At 58.9% G+C, this 23,958-nt stretch overlaps 3 protein-coding genes and 1 long non-coding RNA gene across 14 annotated transcripts; 2 read left to right on the top strand and 2 right to left on the bottom strand.

Annotated features, from left to right (window-relative positions):
* Positions 1–1,258: 1,258 nt before the first annotated feature.
* LOC142068193 (caspase-7-like) lies at positions 1,259–5,659 on the bottom strand. The gene is made up of 4 exons (XM_075117456.1): positions 4,640–5,659; positions 4,342–4,514; positions 2,056–2,197; positions 1,259–1,940 (listed from the first exon to the last, which is right to left on the bottom strand). Exons 1-4 carry the CDS (start codon positions 4,839–4,841, stop codon positions 1,693–1,695), a joined length of 765 nt encoding a protein of 254 aa, XP_074973557.1. The 5' UTR covers positions 4,842–5,659; the 3' UTR covers positions 1,259–1,692.
* Positions 1,663–11,914, top strand: LOC142068204 (uncharacterized). Its single transcript, XR_012664221.1, has 2 exons — positions 1,663–1,752; positions 10,490–11,914. It is a non-coding gene; the product is annotated as an uncharacterized LOC142068204 (long non-coding RNA).
* On the bottom strand, positions 5,712–13,223 carry RETSAT (retinol saturase). Of its 2 annotated transcripts, none has more exons than XM_075117425.1 (11): positions 12,982–13,223; positions 12,331–12,513; positions 11,389–11,630; positions 10,537–10,738; positions 9,702–9,899; positions 9,484–9,603; positions 8,639–8,777; positions 8,355–8,464; positions 7,901–8,067; positions 7,421–7,580; positions 5,712–6,977 (listed from the first exon to the last, which is right to left on the bottom strand). In XM_075117425.1, exons 1-11 carry the CDS (start codon positions 13,151–13,153, stop codon positions 6,832–6,834), a joined length of 1,839 nt encoding a protein of 612 aa, XP_074973526.1. In that variant the 5' UTR covers positions 13,154–13,223; the 3' UTR covers positions 5,712–6,831. The 2 variants fall into 2 exon arrangements, with proteins under 2 accessions (XP_074973526.1, XP_074973527.1); XM_075117426.1 differs by having other exon boundaries at positions 8,639–8,717.
* A 1,858-nt stretch (positions 13,224–15,081) lies between these two features.
* ELMOD3 (ELMO domain containing 3) lies at positions 15,082–23,696 on the top strand. 10 transcript variants are annotated; one of them, XM_075117449.1, is made up of 11 exons: positions 15,138–15,211; positions 15,466–15,543; positions 15,910–15,979; positions 16,280–16,342; positions 16,708–16,799; positions 17,039–17,162; positions 17,947–18,069; positions 20,126–20,256; positions 20,890–20,966; positions 21,111–21,238; positions 22,027–23,696. In XM_075117449.1, exons 2-11 carry the CDS (start codon positions 15,469–15,471, stop codon positions 22,212–22,214), a joined length of 1,071 nt encoding a protein of 356 aa, XP_074973550.1. In that variant the 5' UTR covers positions 15,138–15,211; positions 15,466–15,468; the 3' UTR covers positions 22,215–23,696. The 10 variants fall into 10 exon arrangements, with proteins under 10 accessions (XP_074973541.1, XP_074973544.1, XP_074973550.1 ...); XM_075117441.1 differs by lacking the exon at positions 15,466–15,543 and having other exon boundaries at positions 15,141–15,211; positions 16,927–17,162; XM_075117448.1 differs by lacking the exon at positions 15,466–15,543 and having other exon boundaries at positions 15,147–15,211; positions 15,943–15,979.
* Positions 23,697–23,958: the final 262 nt, after the last annotated feature.

Here is a 23,958-nt window from a genome sequence, read left to right as displayed (position 1 = left end):
CCAGCTGCTTGCAGCGAGCGCAGGGGATGGGCTAGGAAAAAGGGAGGGCCGCTTGTTTTCCTGTTGAAGGGGTTGCTGAGAGCTTGAGGGAGGAAAAAAAAGGGTGGAAGTGGGGGATCAAAATGAAAATACTCCACTCGTCCGCACGTGGGATCGTTGGGTTGAGCGCTCGTCCAAGCCTTGCTGCAGGAGATCAGAGCATCGCTCTGCTGCGTGTCTTCAGGGCGATTTCCCAAAGAAACAAGAATTACTCAGTTGTGCTCCAAGAGCTGTTTGAACTCCTTGCCCAGTTCCCCCCTGATCTGAGCGTGCCGTAAAGGTCCCAAAACTATTTCATTCCTAGAGGTAGAGCGAATGTAGGGGGGAAGGAACAACCCTGCATGTCCCTCGAGGGAGAGAGGCGGCGGCACGAGCGCCCCACCACGCGTGCCAGGATGCGGCGAGCGCCGAGCTCGGGCAGCTGCACCGCACGCCTACCCGCGAGCCAAAGTCCGGGAGTGGAAAACATGCTAAAGGAAACCTAAACTACCGGCCAGCTGGGTTGGGCTCTGCTTATTGGGGCTGAATTGCTCAGGGCTACGCTGAGAAATACCAATACGGCCAGAGTTTATCTGAGAGGAGCTCAGGGTGGAGGCGGCGCACGTGTAATGAAGAGCTTAACGCATGAGCGCAGGGTGAAACTCTGCCCGCTTCAGTGGAGCTCTTCACCTCCTTCGGCGCCTCCCTCCTCCTGCAGCCGTCTGAGGACCGGTCCCGTCTCCTACTCCAGGGATGGCCCCGCATTCTGCGCAGGAGCCCGTCAGGCTTTCCATTGATGTGGCTTTTGTGTTTATTCTTGGGACGAAAGAGGCAATGGGAAGAGAAGACCTTGAGCAAATACATCAAGCCCTTGAGGTGTCCCAGTGCATCCGTCCCCTCCGCTCGCACCCCGGCCGGAGCTTCCCCCTCTCCCCATCCTCACGTAAGAAGGAAGCTCGCGAGGCCCCGGTTATTTGTCATGAGCTCTGAGATCTACCTCGAGCAAATGCTCCCAAATGCACTCCCTGACCTTCACGCCAGCTCCCAGCTCAACCCACCGACTGCAGATCCTGGTAACCACCCTATTATTTTTTTTTTTTAAGAGCCATGATTTTCTAAACGGCCTCGTGAACAAACAGCTCGAACTTGAGGTCATGTTTACAGCAAGGCAGCAGTATTTTCATTATGGGTAGGGCACCAGCCAGGTAAACTCATCAGCTTTGCCTCTGTCAGACGAAAGTCCATGGCCTGTGAAGGTTTATTTAGACTAAAAGGAAAAAACAAAATGGGTGAGAGTGCATTTGCCAGGTTGGAGCTCTTCTGTGTAAGGGAACCAGGGCGAGAAGCAGGTTCACGTCCCCCTCCGGGGCTGTGGGTAGCCACGGCGCTGCTGCCGTAGGGCGTTTGGGTGTTGCTGCACTGTCGTGTGCTTAGATCAGCTGCTTCTGCTCTGCGGAAGGTCCCGTGGTAGGATTTGCCCCAGCTGCCCTTGGCTTGTTAAAACCTCCCCCCGGTAGCTCCGGCACGTCCTAGGTTGAGCTGGTCACCTTTTCAGAGACGTTTTCTGCTGGTTTTCTTGTAACTTGTCCTTTTTTCTCTGTGCGCAACAGGGGACTTCTGGCAGCCGAGGTGCTGCTCTTTGCCCCTCGGGCTCCTCTGCAGAGCTGGCAGCTCTCAGACGCCGTCTGCCTCCTCCATGATGGGTGCCGAGAAGGGGAAGACCTCCTGCAGCAGGTTGGTGACGAAGCAGGGCATCTCCTTGCATCCCTCGTAGGTGCCCCTGGCCTGGCAGCAAAACGCCACCTCCCAGTTAATGCGGGTCATGAGGCGGTTGAGGGCCAGGTGACGTTCCTCTCCCTCCAGCACCTTGAGCAGGGCCTGGAGGAACATGGATCCGGAGATGCTGAGGAAGGCCACGTAGCCTGCAGAGTGTGAAGGAAGGAGAGCAACGTTGGCTGCGCCCTGGCCCTGTGATGGCAACGTTTCCAAAAGGAAACCTTTTCGGCTGGCGTTGGTGTGTCGGGGGCTCTCCCTTACCTGGGCTGCAGGCGAACATCACGACGGTTTGGGGAGGGATGGAGAGGTAGTCGGAGAAGCAGTCTGGCTCGCGCCCTGGCTCGGGCTCCCCGCTGTCACACTCCACAACCACCCCCTGGTCGAATTCTTGCCCCCGGCAAGCCTGTAGGCAGAACAGCTGTTGTGAGCTTCCCCCTGCTCCACTCCTTTTGCCCATCTCTGGGGCAAGCCTAAAGCTCCTGGGGTCTCTGGGGAGCTCCCTGTGGACCTGTAGCCCCCCACCCAAGCCAAGCCTACAACCCATCCCCTGGTGCAGAGCCCTTCCTAGCTCCTGCTCCCCGAGTCCTACAGCCCCACGTGGTTCGTCTCCCGTTCCATCCCCTTCCCTTCGCATCCACCAAGCCTCCCCTTCCCTCCTCATCCATCACAGAGCAGCTTTGCCAAGCCTCCCTTCCTGACGAGCCTGGCGATGGGGCTCCCTCCTCTCTTCCCTACGCATTTCTCATGAGGCTGGTTCCCCTTCTCCATGCGTTCGGCCTTCCCCACCATGGTAAATGCTGCGCTGCACGTGTGAACCCAGAAATGCTGGGAGAGAGATGCCCCTTGGAGCGCAGCCCGCAGGCAGCCCAGTTTGTGCATGGTCCGTTATTCTGTGTGATGGGAGCCCTTCTCGCTCTCTGCAGCTGCCTGAGAGCGGCTGGAGTGAGGGGGGGGCTGGTCTCTGCTCCCAAGTCACCAGTGACAGGACGAGAGGGAACGGCCTCAGGCTGCATCAGGGGAGGTTTAGGTTGGAGATGAGGGAAAAAGTCTTCCCTGCCAGAGGGGTCAGGCCCTGGCACAGGCTGCCCAGAGAGGTGGGGGAGTCACCGTCCCTGGGGGGGTTCAAACACTGTGTAGCCGTGGCACTTCAGGACATGGTTTAGGAGACATGGTAGTGGTCAGTTTGGGGTCGGACTTGATGATTCTAGAGGTCTCTTCCAGCCTTAATGATTCTGTGATTCTATGGTTCGGTCTTTCTTACAGGGGTGGAGTGCAGGGCTGGTGTTGGGAGGGTGCTGGGGAGGGACTAGTGGTGCTGAGGCTGCCCTGAGGGTACGCTTCGCCCCCACCTGGAGCCACCTCTGCTGGGTCGTGTTGGCTGGGACCAGACCAAATGGCAGCGGTGGACGTCTCCCAGTATGAGGGCAGAGGGGAGCATCCCCTCACCTCTCCCTGTGCAAACTCCCCTCCAGGGGTCAATCCTCGCTCAGCTGCACCACCCTGGCACCGGCCAGCCCAGAGAGGTGGACAAGGGCCACCAGGAGCCGGGGGACCCGAGAGCTGGGGTGATGCTGAGGGGAAGCAGCCCTTCTCTTCGCACCCTCAGCCCTGCGGTGTTTGCTCTTTGAGGACGGCGTTCACCAGCACAACCATGAGGTTTGCCCGCAAATTGCGGTGCCCAGATCAGTCTCCGGGTTTGTTGGCTTGTCGGGGGACGTCCCCGACTGGCTTTCAGGTGAAAAGTTGTCTGTATGTTTGCATGATGTTTGCAGAGCTATCTGCTGGCATCTGTCCAGCTGCCGAATTATTTGTTTCTTCAGTGATCTAATCCCCCCTGCCATGTCAGCTTTAAGGCGTACTTCCAGAGCTCCATTCCTGCATGGGCATGCTCACGCTGCCCGCTGCTTTGCTGCTTGGGAACCAGCTGGGGGCTTTATTTTCCTCCCTGCTACATCATGAGTTCACAGCTGGGCTTCTCCCAGCCCTACCCCAGGAGTTTGCTGCGCCCAGATGTCACGGTGATGGGATTTGAAGGCAGCTTTTACTGATTCGTCTGTTCCCTGGTGGCGTCTGGGAGGCATATTTGATCCCAGCGATGTCATGTGTTGTGGTAGATGATTTGGTTTCAACCCAGGTAGTGCAGAGGGTGCCAACCACCAGGAGAAACGCTCCTAGGATCATCGAATCACTGAGGTTGGAAGAGACCTCTAAGATCATCAAGTCCAACCATCAAGTGGAGACACTGGGAAAAGTCTGAGGCTGTTTCCCAAAGGAGGGACACGTGTACGGATGATGACAGGCTGGGAGAGGAGTGTTTGTAGGGAGCAAGGAGTCTTCAAAATCAGTGAAAGCACGAAGAGAGAGGGATGGAGGGTTGTGGGAAGCTGGGGAGTGAAAAAGGGACCAAGGTCTCACATGGATGTACCAAAATCAACAATTAAAACAGATTTATACTGGCAGCAGCCTCAAGCCTCACGCTTGGGCCAGTCTAATTCTGCACAAACTTAGCAAAAACAAGATCAAATTATCATCCAGCGGCTGTGTTACCTGGATAAAGAAGATTTTGGGTATTTTGGTGAGCACCGGGCACTTTTCTGAGGATAAAATCTGGAAAATCCGGCTCAGCTTAACTGGCTCTGAGTCGCAACCAAATAAGACCCCTTCCTTCCCGTGGCTGGAGATGATGCTCACAAAGTACTCCCCGTGCTCACAGCGACGCTCTGCAACGACACGGCCGAACCGATGCCTTGAGCGTCAGCTCAGGCTCCCAGGGAGGGGGCTTAGAGCGAGAGGTGGGAAATGGGGGCTGAGGAGGGGCGTTAGGGGCCGGTGGGGGGGCGTGTACCTTGCTGGTAGAGGTCTTCTATTTCCTTGGCTGTCTTGTTATGCATCAGCTTCACCTTGTAGTTGAGTCGTGAGAGTATTTTGGAAAGCTTCTCCGCTTCCCTCTTGGCTCCTCTCCGGGTCCCGAACACCACATCACCGTCGCTGCTGTGGAAATGGGTGTTGACGATGACAAGAGCCCGGCTCTGCCTTGGCTGGGACATGCCGGGATGTCCCCTGGGATGGGTGGGGGTCTCGAAGCCCCCGCTGCACTGCCGCGGAGGTCAGGCTTGTCTCGCAGCGAGCCCCGAGTGCTCCTTCAGGAAGTCCAGGAGAGCGTATCCTGCTCCCCGGCTGACTCAGCACCAGCGTGACTGGATGTCAAGGGCAAGGCAGGAGCGATGCCCTGTCACCTGCTGCGGCGGCGAGATGGCACCTGGGCGTGACTCACGGCGGTAGGAGAGGGTTGGGGTTCGGCCGGCATTGCCAGCCGTGAGAGGGCCGGGCCGGCACCATCCAGCCTCGAGCATTTGGGGCATATGTAGGGTGGAAAAACAAAAATTAAAAAGGGGGTTTCTTTACTTGCGCGGGGATGGGGAGGGGTTGGGGAGGGCTGGGGGATGGAAATGCCACGGTGCGGGAAGCACCAGGAGCAGCCAGGCAATCCCTCCCTGCCTTTCTCACCGTGTCTCTGTCTTTGTGTCCTCAAAAAGCCAGGCAGTTCCCACTTCCCATCACTGACCGTGGGGAAAACGGCCCCTTCCAGCTTCCCCCGTGAGCTCCTAGCAGGGCGTTTTGGCCAGTGTTGCTTATTGCCTAACACTGCCTGCTCCGGGCGAGGCAGTAGGCATTTGCCACCTGGTTTTACCCACTTGGGGTACCCATTTATGGCACTTCTGCAGTTATTCCTCCCCAAAACAGTCCGTGCTGCTGCGGGATGAGCCCCCAGCGACACGCTCACAAGGACGGGTCTCGGCTGCATCCCCTCTCTCCGTCCCTTTCCAAACTTGCCCACATGGAGTGTCAAAAAGCAGCCGCCTTCTGCCACCCTAACCCAGCCCTGCTGAGCCCACATCACAAGGCGCAAATCACAAGATGATGGTTATTTTTTTTCATTTATTTCTGGTCTCACGTGCTTCCCTTGCCCTTTGGAGAGGACTTTGATCATGCTCCCAAGCTTTTCCCAGCAGACAGAAAGGCTAGATTATTTTTTTTTAATTGCTAAAGGAGTGGCTGTTTGTGCCATCACACGTCCCTGGGCGATGGCGGGTAGAGCAGCACTGAAACGTCACAGCGTTGCGGAGCACACTGGTCCACAGCTACCAGGAACCATTGCCCCTACATAGCTCTTAACCTGGCTTAAATCGCTCCAGCCTTCGTGCCTGGCCTTGGCAAGCCAGAAGAACCCACTCGCTCCACCTCCCTGTTGAGCAGGAGCTGGTTCCTCCCCCAGGGACTGTGCCTGTGAGCCTCTCCCAGGTGTCTTCGTTAAAACACAGCGATGGGGCTTAGGCCGGTGTGATTTCCCATTGCTCAAACGCAGCCGGTGCCCGTCCAGCGGCTGGCAGGGGTTTACTGACCCTGCCTGACACCACCTGGGCAAGCCTGTGCCCAGCCCTGTCTTGGGGAGGTGCTGCTTCCTCTGCGGCCCCCGGGGCTGCTGAGTCCCATGTGGAGCTTCATGAGCCCGACTCGGTGCCAAAGCTGCCATCTCAAAGGGGAAAAGCACCCCTGGCGGGCTCGCTGCCCTTGACCCAGTGGGTCTGGGGGATGCAGGTGAAGGCTGATGCTCTCCAGATGGTCCCGGCAGCTGTCAGACACTGGTGGGCATCAAGCGACCATGGGTGTTGCTGGTAGAAGCAGCTGCAGCCTGGTCTTTGGGGTTCTATGCTGGCCGCTGCTGCACACGGCAGCTCCTGGAGCTCCTCTTTCCTACGCCAGGAGAAGGGGTTTGCCCTCAAAAGGGGGGCCAGGGATCAGCGCTGGCTTTTCCTTGCTAGTGATGGACATCGTGGTGGAACGAGGTGAGCTCTAGGTGGGTAAGGTCCAAGGCAAGCTTGCTGGAAATGGGAATGGCATCTTCCTGGGCTGTAACCCTTTGACTTTACATTAAAGAAGGATGTGCTACGGTGATCGACAGCTGAAAAATAAGGCACTGGGGGTGATCCAGTGGGCTGGGGGGAAGGGAGGTCCTGGCTGGTGGGATGGCGGGCTTTAGTCCCTCTTCTTGACGTTGGTGGGCTGCGTGCGCTTTTGCAGCCATGCCACGTCGACGTAGAGGTTGCGCTTGAGGACGGCGCTGGCGCAGATGAAGGCTCCTTGCAGGGCCCCCACGAAGCCCCCTAGGCACAAATCCTGCCCTGGAAGAGAGCAGGAGGCGGCGATGGCAGCAGCTGTGGTGGGAACCCATGAGCAGCCATGCTCCCCACCCCCAACTGACCACCGCCATCCCCAACCACCATCCACTTTCCTCACCTTCCAGCTGCCCCCAGGCCAACCCTGGGGTCTGAACCCACAAAACCCCTCCCTCCTTGACCCCTTCTCTCTCCCCAGCAGGGAAAGGGCCTCATCCTGCCCAGCTGAAATCAGTTGGTGCTGGGCAGGGAGACCACATCCCAGAGGAGGCGCAGCTCGTTGCTGTCGGGACAGATGCACTTCAACATGCTCCAGTGACTCTTGCATCACCCCGTGGCACATCAGCAGCTTGTCCTCTTATTTCATTGCAGGATTGAAGGGGGTTTTTATCCCCACCTTCCAGCTTCCCCAGAGGTGCCCTCATCTGAGAACATGGTGGCTGTGGTACCTGTCAGGTAGAGGTTGGGGACAGCCGTCTGCGCCCTCAGGGTGGCAATGGTTTCAGCTTGGAGGCGGGCGATGCTGTGGTCGATGCCGTAGAGCTCCCCCCTGGGGCTGCCGAGGTAGTGCTGGTTGGTGAGGGGCGTCCCTCCCTCGATGTACTCGATCTGGGGAGGGGAACAAGGGGACAAATGGTCTGCATGGGGTAGGCGTGATGGTGTGGGGTGTCTCATTGTGCTCCAGAAAGCTGGTTCGGGCTGGGACAGGTTTCCCTTTAGACCCTTGGGTGGTGGTTCTGGCCAAGTTTGGTCCCAGGATGGTCCTGGAGGACCATCACATCCCCCATGCACCATGGTCAGGAGGCAGTGGTGATGGGTTGGTGCTGGACCTCACATCCAGCAGACTTGGACCCTGCTCCTACAGTTGCAGGATGGGGCTGGGTAGGCAGGACCTAGCTGGAGGACCCATGCGCCCCAGGTTTCCTCACCCTGTCCTCGATGCAAGGGTAGAGCTTGAAGACAACCTGCATGATGGTGTCCACAAAGGTGGTCTTCAACCTCTCATAATCATCTCCCCGCTTATTGACCTGTTTGTCCTTCCACTCCTCAAACCACTCGTATTTGGCGAAGGTCACGATGGCCAGCGTGGATTTACCTGCAGCAGGACAAGGTTGGGGCCGTTGTCCCTCTGCCCACCCTCACGCCACCGTTTCACTGCCGCAAACCCAATCCTCCCCATGCAAACACCTGGGACGTCCCCAGGTCTTTGTGGTCCCATATCCTTCGTCCAGTTATCCCAAAGACCAGTTTCCGTGAGCAAGCTGCTCAGCAGCTTTGAACATGGCTATTTTAGGAGAAACTCCTTGTTTGCCACCATCAAACGAACCAAAACCCAGCAAGAGTTTTCAAGCCACTCCCAAGCGTGGGTGGTTGGGCATTTACCTGGGTGCCTTGCTTCCCAGGTGGGGTCCTTGGCTGACGGGCAGGTGACAAACAGGAGAGGGATGTTCTTGGCAGCTTCTTCCCTGGAAGAAGCCAGGTAGCGATTCGTTCTGCGGAGAGATACAAGGGTTTGAGGTGGGTTTTGATGCAAACCTTTCCATGAATACTTGCTACCTGCAAATCTCCATGGAGCGAGGCTCTGCCAAGAGCGTTTTCTGAGTCACCACCCAGGAATTCCTCTCCTTACACTTAATGAAGCACATCTAAGGTGAAGCCAAACCTACATTTCATCCAGGTTATCTTCTGCATACATGAAGTAGTTGGTGGGCTCCAGCCCCAGCTCTTCCCTTGAGCCATTAAGACCTACAAAGACAGTGAAAGCCGCTTCGCTGTGCGTCACCATGTGAAGCTGAGACTGGATCGCTGTGATAGGGAGGGAAGAAGGGGAAAATTAGCGTCTTCTGGGATCCTCAGCTATGGAGAAGTGGTTTCTCCTAGAAGAAGCCCCACTCATATCTATGTTGCTCCCATGTTGACTCAAAAAACCTGATTTATCTCAAAACATCCCGTGTGTGCCCAAAGGGTGGGATGGCAACTCCTGCAAGCCGTAAGGAAGGCAGTAGCACTGCGATTTCCTGTGGGGGATGCTTTAGGGTATGCTTGGCTTGAGCTTTTGCTGCTTTTAATGACCTTCTTGGGTTCAAATGTGTCCTACTCTGCAAATGTTGAATGGTTGTAGACCAAAAAGCTCCCACCCAGCCATGCCCCCTTCCCACCCAACAGTGCCCCTTCCAAAGCAGCAGGATTCTGTGGCAGCAACCCGACTTTAAGTGGATATTTCACCAGCTTTCACAGGTTTTGGGGCACTATGCCGTGGGTTTTGGGGAAACCGAGCAGCAAGCCAGGGCTTTGCCAGCTGAACGGCCAGTTTCGGCAATTTAATTTAGGCTTGATTAAAAACCCTGCACAAAGAAATGTATGGCCAGGGGTCATGTTTTGAATACCACAACATGAATGACAGGGTTTTGCTGATGTCTAAGAAATAATTATAAAGAAGCCGCTTCGTGCTGTGGCTGCGAGGGGTGTTAATGCCGCAACCCCAACGAAACCCAGCGCTGCCGTGTTTTACCAGGCAACGCCTGCGCCTCCGCCGGCAGCAGCCGTTCGTAGGTGTTGAAGACCCCAGCGTCTGAAATGATAATGGGAGCGAAGATGTTCACCAAATCTTGGCCTTTCTTGACGCTCACACCTGGAAGGAAAAGGCGAGGAGGGGAGGAACGGGTCCGGTTAAAAGCAACACCGTGGTGGGGAGAAGCCGCATGTGCCCCATCCCGTGCCAAGGCTCACCACAGGCTTTGCCCTGAGAGTCCAGCAGGATCCTCTGCACCGGCGCCTTTCCCAGCACGTTGCCTCCTGCTTTCCGGATAACGGGAATGATGTGGAAGGCAATTTCTCCAGCCCCACCTTTGGGGTACCAGGCGCCATGGAGGAAGTGGTTCACCAGGATGCTGTGCATGGAGAAGCTGGCCTTGGAGGGGACCACACCTGAAAAAAGGGGCAGCGTAAGGGGAGTTTGTGTTGAACCGTGGTTTTTGTGGCTTATCCTGAAGTCTTTAGGATGAGGAATGCCCTGTCCTCAGCTGGACGCTATGCTGTAAGGAAGGACGGATGTGGCTGAGACACAATGGGTCATTGGTGCCCAGAGGACCAGCGGGGGTGTCAGACGTGGGCGGCCCCGTGGCAAAGCCTGTGGCTCTTTTGCAACTCGGGCTGCAGCTGCTGAGCCAGGGGAATCCCTGGGGCCTTGAGCAAACCCCCGGGTGGACGGGACCAAGGAAGGGGAAGGCTCAGGGCGAAAAGGTTATGGCGAGGCTGGAGTGGTGGGTGCCAGCGCGACGTTAAGGGTGGGCAGATGTTCCCTTGTGTAAGAGGAGTGACGCTGCCACACCGTGAAGCTGAAGGATGCGGAGGGAAAGAGATGAAGGCGAGCAATGGGAACACGGAGACAACCAGCCGCTGGCTTGGGGTGAGGATGCTGGCAGAGCATCCATGCACACAGCATCCCTCACCTGTAAACCACAACAAAGCGGCAAAGAAAAAAGGGTTTTCTTATGTTATTTTTTTTTTTTTTAAAGGGTTTAACTTCACCTTCACGGTGCCCCGGAGCCTCCTGGCTACCTACCGTATGAGGGGAAGATGTAGCTGAAGACAGCCCTGAGCTCGTGGTCAGTGGTGAGACTGTCCACCACCTCCTTCAGGCTGCGCGATGTCAGCTGGAAGAAGGGGCTGAGCCGCGGCAGCAGCCCCGAGCGGCACAGCAGCGTCGCCAGCGCCCGGGGGATCATTTTCAGGAAGCCCAACAGCACGGTCCTGCCGCTGACGCTCTGCGGGAGGGGAGGCTGTCGCTGAGCATCCGCTGCCAGGGGTCTGCAGCCAACCCTGGTGTGGGCTCGAGAGATGCTCAAAAGCATCTTTTTCCCCTTAAATTTACTACTTGGCTGGCAGAGAGGCGACAGCATCTCTTAAGCACCACATCCCAGGGAGCTGTGGCCAAGGGGAGCATCCGCCCCCCAAAAAACCCCTCCCCTGCAGCGGAGGCCTCCCACCTTTGCAGTGGTTTCAAGGCATGTGTTAATTAATGCTAATTTAGCACTGTTTTGATGATTGCAATGACTCCGCCAGCTGGCGGGACCCAGACCATCATCCCACAGCACTTGGCAGAGGGGCTGTCTGGGCTCACAGGGGTCCCAGCGCATCCCACGGGACCACAAGCATCCATGGGGAGTGGGCTTAAAACTCTGGGTGCGACACTGAGGTTTTGAGGCAGAAAAGGGAGATTTTTTGGATGTGTTTCCCAATGCTTTTGGGGTCGGGCAGGGATGGGTTGTGCAACACCGTTATTCTCTGCAGTTGCCCGATACCTGGGTGTTTGGTGGGGGGGCATTTCCCCTCCTCACATGACCCCGCAGAGAGGGACCAGAGCCAAAACCACCCCCCATCCCATCCCTGCAGCAAAGCCGAAGCTCCCATCTACCTTCACCAGCCGCTCAAACTCATCAATAGCAGCCCCCTCCCTGGGAAACTGCTCCTTCAAGCCTTGGAAATATTCCTTCTTCCCCGAATAGATGCGATACGTTCTGCCGCCGCCTGGCTCCCCCAAAACCACGGCATCGTAGACAGCTGGCAGCCGAGCCCACTCCAGCTGCCCCTCCGTCAGCTGGTCCAACATGAAGCGGATGATGGAGCCCTCCTCCATCTGCCCCACATAGTGGATACCTGGACAATGTATTTTTCATTTATTTTAGGGTTTTTTTTCCCTTTTTCACACCCCACCCTGTACCCCTGGGATGCACAGCACCCTCCTTTTTTTCCTCTGCCCCCTCAGCAGCTCCCTGTGGAGGGGAAAGGGAAAAGATGGGAAACATCCACCCCACCACTCCAGGCTGAAGGGAAACCAAGTGCTCGCTGCAGGTTTTTAAGCAGCTTTTGAGATTTTTATTAGCCATTGATATTTTTTTGCCCTCTCTGTTGCTGTAAATAATTAATCCCGTGCAACTCGAGGGACGTACAGACCTGGACTTTGTCTTGCTGGAAGGAGTTCGCTGAGGGAGATGTGCCCTGATGTGACATCCCCTGGACAGGGAATTCTACAGGGCCTGGGCTGGGTACGGGGAGTTCTATAGGGGCTTGGCGTTACAACAACAGGGCGTGACCGGCAGCACCTCATCCTTCAGCAGGAGGATTCTGGGGCAATGGAAGGTGTGCGGCATCACGTCACTCATGCAGAAAAAGTGCTTGTATAACGGCGGGGCGGGTGCTGGGGACGCCCACTCCAGGTGTTAGGGGTGCGGTTCCCACCACAGGCATCCCCCCACCCCCAGCCGCTCCCTGCGGCCTCACCCTGTGGCTCAGCCCCTCACCCCACCCCCCGTCACGATCACCCAGGGGTGAATTTGGGACCCCAAATGGCCCGTACCGGTGTCGAACTGGAAGCCCTTCTTGCTGAAGGTGTGGCAGCAGCCCCCCAGCTTCCCGTGCTGCTCCAGCACCAGCACCCGCCTGCCCACCTTCGCCAGCAGCGCAGCAGCTGCCAGGCCCCCGATGCCGCTGCCCACCACGATGGCATCGAGCCTCTCGGGGACTTTATCTGCCGAGAAAACTGGGGGGGCGGGGGGGTGGCATCCTCAGCGGTCGGATGTGGCACCCCCCGAATGGGCGCCTGATACCCGGCAGGTGACCCCAAAACCTTTGCTGGAGGGGAGGGGGCCGCTCGGGGGGGCAATACCAACCTGGGGGGTGATGCCGTAGCACGGGGGGATGTCACCAAGGGGGGTGGCACTATACCGTGGGAGGATATCACCCAGGGGGGCGATGCCGCCTGGCTGGGTGATGCCGCACAGTGGGGACACGCCGCTCGGGGGAATGACACAGCCAAGGGGGCAGATGCCACCCTAGTGTGTGATGCTGTGCCAGTGGGTGCCCCCACCCTGGGGGGTTCATGCTGCCCCGGGTGGAGCTGCCGCCGTGGGTGGGGGTGATGCCCCCGGCAGAGGTCGGGGGTGGGGGGTCCCACCGGGGGGGAAGGGGGGACTAAGCTGCCGGTGAGCGCAGGGGGCAGACCCCGTACCTGCCTTGAGGACCGTCTTGCGGGCAGCCTTGTCGGTGACGAGCGGGGCGGGCGGGCGCCGGGCGTCGGCGGCGAAGGGGCTGGGGGCGCCCGCGCCCCGCAGGAGCCGGGCGAGGAGGAGGAGGAAGAGGAGGAGGAGGAGGGCGAGGAAGAGCAGCGCGTATGGCCACATGGCGATGCTCCGGTCTGACGGCGTAGTCCGGCGGCGGCCCCGCTCCGCCCCGCTCCGCCCCGCGGGGAACGGGCGGCGGCACCGGGGGAGCCCGGAGGGGCGGGGGCGAGAGCAGGGGAGGGGGCACTGGTGGGGCACGGTGCACTGGGAGACGCCTCGGGGCGCTGTGGGGTGGCAGTGGGAGATGGCTCTGGGCACTGGGGGGTGGCACGGGGCAATGGGGGGTGGCACGGGGCACTGGTCGTTGGTGCCAAGCTTGGGAGCTGCCACTGGACACTGGGAGCTGGCAATGGTCACTGGTGTCAGGCACTGGGAGCTGGTGCTCTGCACTGGTACAAGAAACCGGGAGCTGGCACTGGACACTGTTTCTGGGTGCTGGCACCGGTGCCAGGCACTGGGAGGTGGTACCGGGCATTGGTGCTGGGCAGTGGGCTCTGGATGGGCAGAGTGCTGCGGGGGCTCAGCGTGCTCTTCTGGGGGAGATAGCTGGAGGAGGGAGTGAAACAAAGGCTTTGTGGCCAAGCTCATCCACAAATCACTGCAGATCCGGGGGCTGGATGGAACCATGGAACCGTGCCTGCACATCATGCCCCGGGGGTGAGCTTTGCTCATTATATCTCATTATAATACTAAAAGACACACCTCCACCCCAAGGCTACCCACCTCCAAGGTACAACCACCCCTCACTGAGCTGCGCTCTGAATTTCTCTTAGTCTATACCTTGAAATCAATGCAAGGAATTCCTACACCCACCAATAACGAAGGTCTCTATCACTTGAGCCACCCAAGCTCCACCTAAACATACAATAGTATAAAAATGCCTCCAAGAGAGAGGGATGTGAGGGAAGATCCCATCGCACCTGCTGGGATCAGTCTGAGGGCTGAACCTTCCCCCCCCACAAAGGGATGCCTTTGGGCGAGACTCGAACACTTGGTTACACCTACTGATCCCCTGGGAAATCGAGAGAACAAGCTCGTTATTTTGTGTTTTGTGTTTCAGCGCTTTAGACTCACATATGCTTTGCAGACAGTGCATTTATCACCAGCAATCTGACACAGACCTGTACTTTTGTTGCTGCAATAAACCGCACTATTACTGGATCCAGCCGTGAGGCGTTACTGGGCACGACTGGGCTAAGAGTGACCGTCCTGTCAGTGCATCCCTCATGGGCTGACAGCGCTGAATTTCCACCTCTTAATGCAACATGCTGGGAGCCGGTACTGGTTACTGGTGCTGCGTACTGGGAGCTGGTACCAGGAACTGCGAGACAGCACTGGGAGCCTACAGTGGGCACTAGATCTAGGCACTGGGAGCTGGTACAGGTCACTGGTGCCGGGTAGTGGGAGCTGGTAACAGGCACTGGGACTTTGCACTGGGCACTGGTGCCAGGAACCGGGAGCTGGCCCTGGGAGCCAGTGGCGACTGGTCACTGTTACTAGGCACTGGTTGCTGGCACTGGTCATTGGTACCTGGCACTGGTCACTGGTGCTGGGCACTGGGAGCTGGCTCTGGGAGGCAGTACTGGGTACCAGTGTCAGGTACTGGGAGCTGGTACCAGGAGCTGCAAGACAGCACTGGAAGCCTACATGGGGCAGTAGTTCCAGGCCCTGGGAGCTGGCACTGGTCACTGCTGCTGGGCACTGGGAGCTGGCTGTAGGCACCGGTACCGGGCACTGGGAGCTGGCTGTGGGCACTGGTACCGGGCACTGGGAGCTGGCATGGGTCACTGGTGCCGGGCACTGGAAGGTGGCTGTGGGCACCGGTACTGGGCACTGGAAGCCGTTACTGGCCACTGGTTTCGGACACTGGGAGCCACGCCGGCCCGCACAGCCCTGCCCGCCCCGTCGGGCGGCCGCGTTCCGCGTGGCCTGACCCTCCCGCGCCGCCGTCCCGCCCCGCGCGGCACCTGCCGGGCGCTGTAGTCCTGTGTCCCTGGGGGCGGCTGCGCGGACTACAGCTCCCGGCATGCACCGCGGCCGCGCCTGCGCACTCCGCGGCGCGGCCGCGCGGCACCGGCGGGAGAGCGGCCGGGCTGGGAGGCCCCGCCGCGGCTTCCGGTGGGTGCGGGGTCAAAGGGCGGCCGGTCAAAGGGCAGAGCGGCCCGGTGGGGGTGGGGGGGTGATGGTTGGGAGCTGGGAACCGTGGGAAGGCGCGCCCCGGGGCTTGCGGGGGGCTAGGCCGCAGGAGAGGCCTGAGGCCGCCGGGGGAGGGGGCTGTCACCCCCGGGACACCCCCGGTGCCACGCGGCCCCGCCGCCTGAGGCTCCGCCGCGGCTCCCGCCGAGAGGGGGAGGCCGCCTTCTTCCCCGCAGGGCATGAGCGGAGGCGCCGCGGGCTCGGAGCGGCCTGAGGAGCGGCAGCGTTTCCCCGCGCCCGGCAAGTCCCTGCCCGTGCGTGTCAGGCCCGAGCCCTGCCCCTGGCTCTGCCCCCGGGGCGGCCTGTCCCGCCGTGCCCCGGCCCCCGGGCAGCCTCAGACCCCACCCCCAGGGCTTGTCGCTTTGTTTCTCCATTTACCTCCCTGCAAAAAAATCTCTGGGTACCAAAAATGGCCTTCCCGTTACCTGAGCTGGTAACGCACCAAAAAGGCACCCAAAGGGCTCCGAGCTGCCCTTCCAGCCGGCTGGCGCGGCCCTTAGCCTGCAGGCAGAGGATGGGCTTGGTTCCCTGAGGGAAGAGCTCAGGATCTGGGCAAGCGGTTGGTTTTTCTGGGTCTGTTCTGGTGCGTGACGGCTGCGTTTCTCTCTGTCACCACTTAGATTTTGGCTCTGAGACAAAATGGTCTCCTGCAGGCACTCACGTGGGGAGCGGGGCAGACCGCTGGCACTGGTAAGCTTTTCTTCTGCTTCCTTTTGGTCTCATTGTTTCCTAGTGGGGAGAATGCCTAGGGAGCTTAAAGGGAGCCCGAGCAAATCTGTTTGGCTCCAGCTTGGCGAAGCCTTTGCCTTGCTTTGTCCCAGACTTGCCAAGAGAAGCCTTGCAGTGTCCTGGGGGACTCTGGTCAGGGTTTATCCCCAGAGAAGGGGAAATCTTGCCCTGAGATGGCCTGAGCAGTGCTGGGGGAAGGCAACAACCCCCCTCTAGGTGTCCTGGACAACCCTAACCTTCAGCGTGCCCTTGTTCTGGCAGAGATCAGTGAGGAGCTGCGGCGAGCCCAGGAGGAATGGGAGGCTGTGGAAGAGATCCAGTCAGGTACAGCTGTGAGGCCAGCAGTGCCAGGGATAAGGGGGGTTGTTACACAGTTGGACAGAAAAGGTCTGGGCAGGGGAAGGGAGCTGGGTCCCAGAGGGCAGGAGTGGGTGGGTGCATGGCTGGGGGGCATTTTTGGAGGTGGGGGGAGAGCTGGGGAAAGGTCAGGAGGGAGAGGGAGGGGATGGGAGACCCGCTGCCTTTCCCTGGCTCCCCAGATCTTCACCCTCCCGCTATGTCAGAGCAAACTCCCCGCACTGGAACAGCCCCTCTGGCCAGAGGTGGGAGCTGATTTTGGCACCATGAAGCTGGAGCGGAGGGCAGGGCTCACAATGGGGTGGCTAATGCCATTCTCTGCGCTCCTGCAGGGCTGGGGGTAACGTCGGCCAGTGCTGCGCCCCTGATCTCCTTCAATGAAGCGCTGCAGTACTTCCAGACAGCCGACCTCTCCGAGTGCAGGGTATGGTCAGGGCCCTGCACTCTCGCCTTCTCTTGGGGGGAGGGGGGGTATAGTTTTAGTAAGTAGGAGAGGGGAGTGCGGTGGGAGAAGCGTGGCACTCCCCTCTTTCCTTTCTGCCTTCCCTCAGCTTGGCTCGTCTCGTGATCCTGTCCCTCCAGCCTTGCCCATGGGTTTCTCTCCTGCCCGATTCACCGAGGGACTGGCCCCGATCATTCCTTCGCATGTTTTCTCCCCTGCAGAAGAAGGTCCAGGCGACAGTGCGCAGGCAGGGCCTGGCTGCTCTGGTTCACTTCCTCTTCGGCCCTCCCCGGCTCCAGCCGCAGCTGCAGGGAGAGCGGGAGCTGGCTCTGGCTATGGCGCAGTGTGAGTGTCCCCTCTGTCCCCATGCAAGCCACTGGCCCGGCGGCATCACCTCTTATTGCATGAGCTTCATGGGAAGCGACTGGGGGGGGCTTGGGGGTGTAGTGGGGTCTCTGCCCGCTTATCCCAGGGCAGCTGAGTATCCCAAAGGATACATTCTCAGTCTCCTTCGCTCCCTGCTGCAGATGTACTCGCTGTTTGTGGGGAATGATGGATCTCTTGATCCCTTTCCGTTGTGCCACAGCAGCTTGACGTGGCACTGGGCGGGTGCTCTGCAACTCTACAGCCCTCCCCGCTCCTCGTTTTGCGACTGAAACAAACGAGACATCGATCCCCCTGGTGCCTTGGCCTGACATGTGTGATTTCTGGCTGTCCCGTGGTGGGTTGCATGTGCTGGGCACACAGAAGCTCCCCACCTGTGGGTTGCGGCTGGTTGTGGCTCCCCGGGCAGCACTGCTTCAGTCAGGAAAGCTTCCTGGGACACCCAAACTATTTGTTACCCCCATGCTCATACAACACTTGGTCGTATTATTTCTATTTCTGCACCACCAAGGCTTTTTTTCCTCCTTCCCTTCTCCCCTCCAGTGGGATAAACGTGGCCAGGACGTTCTCCTTGTCACCATGAACCATTCTCATCTGTGGGATTTCATTTCCAGCTGGACCGTGGCTTTACCCTGCAGCTGGCGGCACTTTCCCCACCGCATCTCTGCGCCAGCGCTCGAGGGCAGCGGGGCAGGGATGCCGAGGGGCGTTTTGTAGATGCTGAGGGGTGTTTTCTCCCTACCAGGTGGTTTGGATGATAACGAGAGCGTGCACATGAGAATTCTGCAGACCATCTACAAGAAGCTAACATGCTCCAGGCTGGGCTGCCCACGCTATGGGGCGCACTGGGAAGAGCTTGGCTTTCAAGGTAGGGCAGAGGGAGAGAGCTGGGGCAAACCTTTGCTGAGAGACCGTGCTGGTCCTGCTCCCTCCCCCGCAGGTGGGATCCAGAGGCAGTGCAAAGCGTTTGCTGTTCATTCCTTTCCCTTCATGCAGCTGCTGTTTCGTAGAGTCACTGAGGTTGGAAAAGACCCTTAAGATCCTCGAGTCCAACGATTAACCCAGCACTGCCAGGTCCACCACTAAACCATGTCCCCAAGTCTACACATCTTTTAAATACCTCTAGGGAAGGTGACTTACCCACTCCCCTGGGCAGCCTGTTCCAATGCTTGACAAACCTTTCGGTGAAGAAAGTTTTCCTAATATCTACTCTAAACCTCCCTTGCGCAACTTGAAGTAATTTCCTTGTCCTGTTCCAGCTCCCTCAGCCACTCCTGATAAGACTTCTTCTTTCCACCTGTCACCAGCTTCATTGCCCCTCTCCGGATGCTCTCCAGCACCTCAGTGTCAGTCCTGTAGCGAGGGGCCCAAAACCGAGCACAGGATTTGAGGTGTGGCCTCCTGCCCAACTTGGTGTTGCCTGTGGAGTTACTGTGGGTGCAGAGATCCCCTTGTCCAGATCACTGATCACAGAATCAGAATGTCCTGAGCAGGAAGGGACCCACAAGGACCATCGAGTCCAGCTCCTGTCCCTGCACAGGACACCCCAAATTCACACCGTGTCTCTGGGGGCCTTGTCCAAGCACTTGCTGAACATCACCAGGCTGGTGCCATGATGCCTCCCTGGGGAGCCTGTTCCAGGGCTCCACCACCCTCTGGGGGAAGAACCTTCTCCTAATGCCCAGCCTAACCCTCCCCTGGCACATCTCCCTGCCATTCCCTCGGGGCCTGGCGTTGGTCACCAGAGAGCAGAGACCAGCCCTGCCCCTCCTCCTCCCCTCGGGAGGGAGCTGCAGAGCGCCATGAGGGCTGCCCTCGGCCTCCTCTGCTCCAGCTGAACAAACCCAGGGACTTCAGCCGCTCCTCGTACGGTTTCCCCTCTAAACCCTTCCCCAACTCCGTGGCCCCCTCTGGACACTCTCCAGTAGCTTTATACCCTCCATGTCCTGCGGCGCCCAACGCTGCCCACAGCACTCGGGGTGAGGCCGCCCCAGCGCGGGGCAGAGCGGGACAATCCCTCCCCTCGCCCGGCTGCGATGCAGGGCTCGGTGCCCCCCAGGGCACGGCTGGCCCTCTGGGCTGCCAGGGCACGCTGGTGGCAGCCAAGATAGAAACAGAGCCACTGACACAGATACAAAACAGAACCAGCCCCAGAACCGAGCCCTGGTTTCGTGGCAGATCCGTCGCTGCCCCAGCCAGCTGTCACAACCAGTACAACATCTGGTTGGCCAGATAATACCAACGCCCGCTGCCGCAGTTGCCAGTGTCCAGCTGGCGCAGGCATAACAAGAATTAGTTGGCATAACTGCTTTGCCCGGGCCATTAATGCTCTTCATTAGCAAGCGATCTTCTGTGGCTAATGAGCCGTCTCCGGTGGGCTGGTTTATTAGCGAAGCGCAGGTCAGGGCTCTGTCACTAAGGTTGCGTTGCAGGTTGCTTTCAGCCTCGGCTCTGTAAGAAAAACAGCATGATTAAAGCTGTCATGTGCGGCCTCGAGGGAGTTTTCAGGCTGGTTGACTCGCGAGTTAAATAGGCCGGGTTTTAATGAAGCCTAAAACCCTCAACAGGAGGGGAATGGCTCCCTCTCCTCCGTCCTGTCGAGCACACAGCTGTTTTCAAGTGTTAGTTTACCAGCCAACTGTGCCCTGGGCTGGGTAGAGCTTGGAGCTGCTGATTCCTAGAGAAGGTGTGGGAGTGGGTGCATGGGTGGGAGAGCAAGGGCTTGTTGATGCCCACCTGAAAGAGGGTGTGGCACCCTTTGGGTCCGGTTAGGGAAATTCCCTGAAAGCTTTCCTTCAGGAAGGGAAATTGCTGTGATTCCTCTTGAAACACTGGGACAGGGTATAAAGAGCCAGGGGAAGGGGGCAGGTGACCAGAGAGCGACTGTGCCGACCCTCGCTCCACCAGCTGTTTCGCCTTTCCAGGTGCAGATCCCGGGACTGACCTGCGAGGGACGGGCATGCTGGGCCTGATGCAGATGCTGTACTTTGTCATGGACTCGCAGACGCTGCCTCTGGCTCAAGAGATTTTCAAGCTATCCCAGCACGAAACCCAGGCATGTCCTTCCGCCTTCCCTTGCTCCCTGCAGCGGTATCCACCCGTTTGTTTCTAATGCTCGAGGAAGGGGAAGCACGAAAACCTTCCCTTCAAAGTAAGGCCTTGACTTCTTTTTGCTGCTTAACCCCCCTCATGCTGGTAAGGGGAGGAAAGTGGTCCCCAAAGAGCCGAGGAGCTCCCATCAGAGCCTGGAGCCAAAGTCCAGGCGTTGGCTTTATGCCGGGAATTAGATTTTTACCATCCTGGTGGCGATCGGAGATTTGCTCCTGGATCCTGCCTTGGAGCGGGACTTGCGCAGGTTAAAAGTGCCAGGGAAGCAGGTGAAGAGCAGCGTGGTGTGAAAATGGGAGTGAGTGGAGCTTGTCTCCTTAAACTTGGTGTTTTGGTGTCTGCTATAGTTGGCTTTAAGCCTGGTTATAAGCTTGGCTTGACCCACAGCACCCATCTAAGCCTGAGCCTGTAGTACTGTTGTCCTGCTACGTGGATCTGTTGCCTGCGGCCGCCATCTCACAGGTCTGGGGCTGCATGGATGCGGCATAAAAGGGCTGGAGGTGTTGTCTGGGCACCTCTGCGTGCCACAAGAGAGGCGGCTTTTTCCAGCCAAGCTGCCATAATGCTCATTCTCTTGCAGTATTTCCCTTTCTGCATCATGTCCGTGAACATCACCCGCATCGTCATCCAGGCCCTGAGGGAGGAGCGTCTCTCCAGGTGAGGTCTGGAGCGGCCAACGGCTCTGTAGCCGGGCTCGGTGGTGATTTTGGGGGCCCTCAAAGGGCATCTGCTGCTCGTTCCCGTTGAGCGGGGTCCCTCCCCAGCAGCTCCCTCGGCTGAGCCCCTCCCTGCCTGTTCCAGGGAGTGCAACCACAGGCAGCAAGTCATCGCTGTGCTGAACGACCTGTACGCGGCGGCCTTCCTGCAGCTCTACCGCGTGTGGAAGTGGCAGCACAAGACCATTGCCGACTCCGGTTTCCTCCTAAAAGGTGCGTTTCCCTGCGCTTTCCCCTCCTTCCCCAGCCGAGGGAAGTAACCTGAGGCCCAGAGGACAGACCCAGTATGTTCCCAGCAAGCTTGTGTCCTGCCAAGCCCGGCTCTGAGGGGTGCAACGCCCAGAAAGCCCCAACCGTCATCACTTAATCTTCACACAGAGATTTTCAACAACCCGAGGGCCCTGTGGGGTGTTTTTTCCCCCCCCATTTTGCATCTCAAATCTTAAAAGATGAGCACACGTGGAAGCACCTGCTGTGTTCAGAGGGGTGCTGTGTCGTGGTGGCTTGAGGCGGGTGACAAACGGGGGTGTTCCTTGCTCCCTGGGCTTGCTCACGTCACGCAGTGCGGTTGTGTAAGGCCCTGTTTGTAGCGCGGGGCGTCAGCGGCTCCGCTGACAGCGTGCTTTTTGCAGCGAGCACTAAATTAACCAGTGAGATTATTTACTCCGGAGGAGACTGATGTCAACAGAGGCTCTTGGATGCGCCGCGCTAATGGCTCCCTCTTCAAATGGGGTCCAGCTGTCACGGTCTGGCTCTGCTTTGGTCCCGTCTCCCCAGGCTTTCCCTCCTGGGGGGATCTTGGGGGATCTTGGGGTGATGCTGAGCTTGGCTGGGAGTTTTGGTGAGGAGTTTTTTGCTCAGGGAGTGAAACATAATGGTGCCCTTTCCCAAGGGGATACGTTGAGACACCAGAAATAATATACGGGTTGAAACCTTGCCCCAGGAGCGCGCTGCGCCCACGATGCTCTCTGTCCTCACGCACTTCCCTCTGACCTCCCCAGAGCTGGAGTCATCCACCAAAAAGAAACCAAAGCAGCTCCTGAAATCCCTGCAGGCCTACATGAAGCGCAGCCCCGCAGCAGATGGCCTTCAGCAGCCGTCCCCTCCCTCTGCCTCTGGTGAGGCGATCAACTTCACAGGCGTTTGCGACCTGCAGGTTGAGCTGGAAGGAGAAGCCCGACTGATCTGAAATGGAGGGAGACGTGCCACGGGGAGCGCCAGCGGCGGCCCAGCTCTCGGAGGATGCCTGGCTGCTGTCGCCTCTGGTTAGGGGGCTTGGGAAGGGCCGTGTGGGCCGAGGTGGGAGATGCGGAGCTGTGGGAGGTGGCCGCTGCCCTGCGAAGTGCAGCGAGAGAAGGGTCTGGGACTGGGCTGCGGGCGGGCGGGAGCCTGCGATGCCGCCAATGGTAGATCTTTTTTTGCCCTAACCCCCCCCCAGAAAGGGTGGGCCAGTCCTTCCCGCTCTGGCCCCGCAAGCGTCCCGGCTGCGTCGCCAGCGTCGCTTGGTGCCGCAGGAGCAAGCCGCAGGGTTTGACTGTCTCCAGGAGCAAAGTAGGAGAATGTGGCAGAGCGGGTGGATTTTTGAGCCACCGACCTCAGGCTGGGATAGTCCGTCTGTCTGTCTCGAATCTGTGCTCCTGTCTGTCTTTACCCCTAACAGGATGGTTTAGTGATGCTCCAGGTGGAGCCAGAGCACAGTGACGGGGCTCCTGAATCGAGTCACAGCTCCAGCGGCCCCTGGGAGGGTTTGAAACCCCCTGCTTCAGGCTGCGGCACCCGCATTTCACGGTGGCAGTGGGGCGAGAGCACGAGCCCAGCCTTGTTGCTGGGGCGGTGGGGGCAGCTCACCCCCCAAGGTTTGGGGATACCCCCCCCAAACTGCCCCGGGGTGTTACTGTGCGTTATTAAAAGAAGGGAAAAAAATTCTTTTCTTGGCATGATGGAGACTTTTGGACTCGGATTTGGTTCTGGTTCCTGCGGTCTGGTGGGGGGAGAGGGTTTCTGCTGGCAGAGGGCTGCTCCGGGGAGCAGGGGAGGGTGAAGTGGGGTCCACTGGGAGCTGATGTTGGGGCTCAGAGGCGGAAAAGCTGCTCCAGAGGAGAGAAACGAGGGTGCGATTCTGCCCTGCAGCGCCCAGGGCACCGAGGGGGGGGCAAGAAAAATCCCTCCCAGCTCCATGTCTGCAAGGGCAGCTGCTGGGGTCCAGGAAAACCTCGTTTAAGAGGAGACAAAGCTTTTGCTTGCGGGTTCCCAGTGGGCGAGGTGCGATGTCCCCAGCACGGCCCCTCTGTCCCCAGCCCTCCATGCCTCGGTTTCCCCCTCCATGAAATCCGAATTACGGCCCTGCTTGTGGGGATGAGCTGGGAGCAGTAACGGCTGCTCTGTGCCCAGCGTCAGCTCGTGCTTAGAAATGCTCCAAAAGCATCTTCAGCCTTCAAACTGGGGGGGGGGGGGGGGAGGAGCCCCAAAAGCCCAGATCTGGTGCTTGTGAACAAGAGAAGGGAGCTGCTGGTGGGACGACAGCGGTGGGGTGTTGAACGGCCCCCCGTGTTTGGCCACCGACGACTGCCTGCCGCCGTTACCCCCGGGAAGGGCGATCGCCTTCGTGGCGCAGCGGCTGAGCTGGAAACTGGTTCCCCCGGCCTGAAAAAACCCAATAAATGGTTAAAAAGGAGCTTGGTGGTGGGCTTTTTTTCCTCCCCTAATCCTGAATTATTGTGAAGATTGGTTGGGGGTGTGGGAGGAGCGGGAGGGGGGGACAGCTGGGTGCAGGGGGATGGGAGAGGAAAAGCACCCTGAGGGTGGTTTCGGGGGGGGATGCAGGGAGGGGGTGAGATGGGGAGCACCCCGGGGGTGGCAGTTCTGGGAGGTGGAGGTCGGGCCCGGCTCTTCCCACCGCCCCTTCCCCGGCATCTGTGGGTGCTGGGGGGGGG

The sequence above is a fragment of the Phalacrocorax aristotelis genome, chromosome 24 (genome assembly GCF_949628215.1).
Source record: "Phalacrocorax aristotelis chromosome 24, bGulAri2.1, whole genome shotgun sequence".
Classification (NCBI taxonomy): Eukaryota; Metazoa; Chordata; class Aves; order Suliformes; family Phalacrocoracidae; genus Phalacrocorax; species Phalacrocorax aristotelis.
This window is presented reverse-complemented; position numbering and strand designations above follow the sequence as displayed.

Coding starts and splice junctions, on each gene's coding strand:
- LOC142068193 (XM_075117456.1), bottom strand. CDS start 4,841: ATGTCCCAGCCAAGGCAGAGCCGGGCTCTTGTCATCGTCAACACCCAT. Junction 2,198..4,341: donor CCAAAATCTTCTTTATCCAG/GTAACACAGCCG, acceptor TTCTGCCTACAG/GCTTGCCGGGGGCAAGAATT. Junction 1,941..2,055: donor GATGTTCGCCTGCAGCCCAG/GTAAGGGAGAGC, acceptor CACACTCTGCAG/GCTACGTGGCCTTCCTCAGC.
- RETSAT (XM_075117425.1), bottom strand. CDS start 13,153: ATGTGGCCATACGCGCTGCTCTTCCTCGCCCTCCTCCTCCTCCTCTTC. Junction 11,631..12,330: donor GGGCTTCCAGTTCGACACCG/GTACGGGCCATT, acceptor TACATTGTCCAG/GTATCCACTATGTGGGGCAG. Junction 7,581..7,900: donor ACCCTTGCATCGAGGACAGG/GTGAGGAAACCT, acceptor TCCCCTCCCCAG/ATCGAGTACATCGAGGGAGG.
- ELMOD3 (XM_075117449.1), top strand. CDS start 15,469: ATGAGCGGAGGCGCCGCGGGCTCGGAGCGGCCTGAGGAGCGGCAGCGT. Junction 15,544..15,909: donor CGCCCGGCAAGTCCCTGCCC/GTGCGTGTCAGG, acceptor GTCACCACTTAG/ATTTTGGCTCTGAGACAAAA. Junction 20,967..21,110: donor AGGGAGGAGCGTCTCTCCAG/GTGAGGTCTGGA, acceptor TGCCTGTTCCAG/GGAGTGCAACCACAGGCAGC.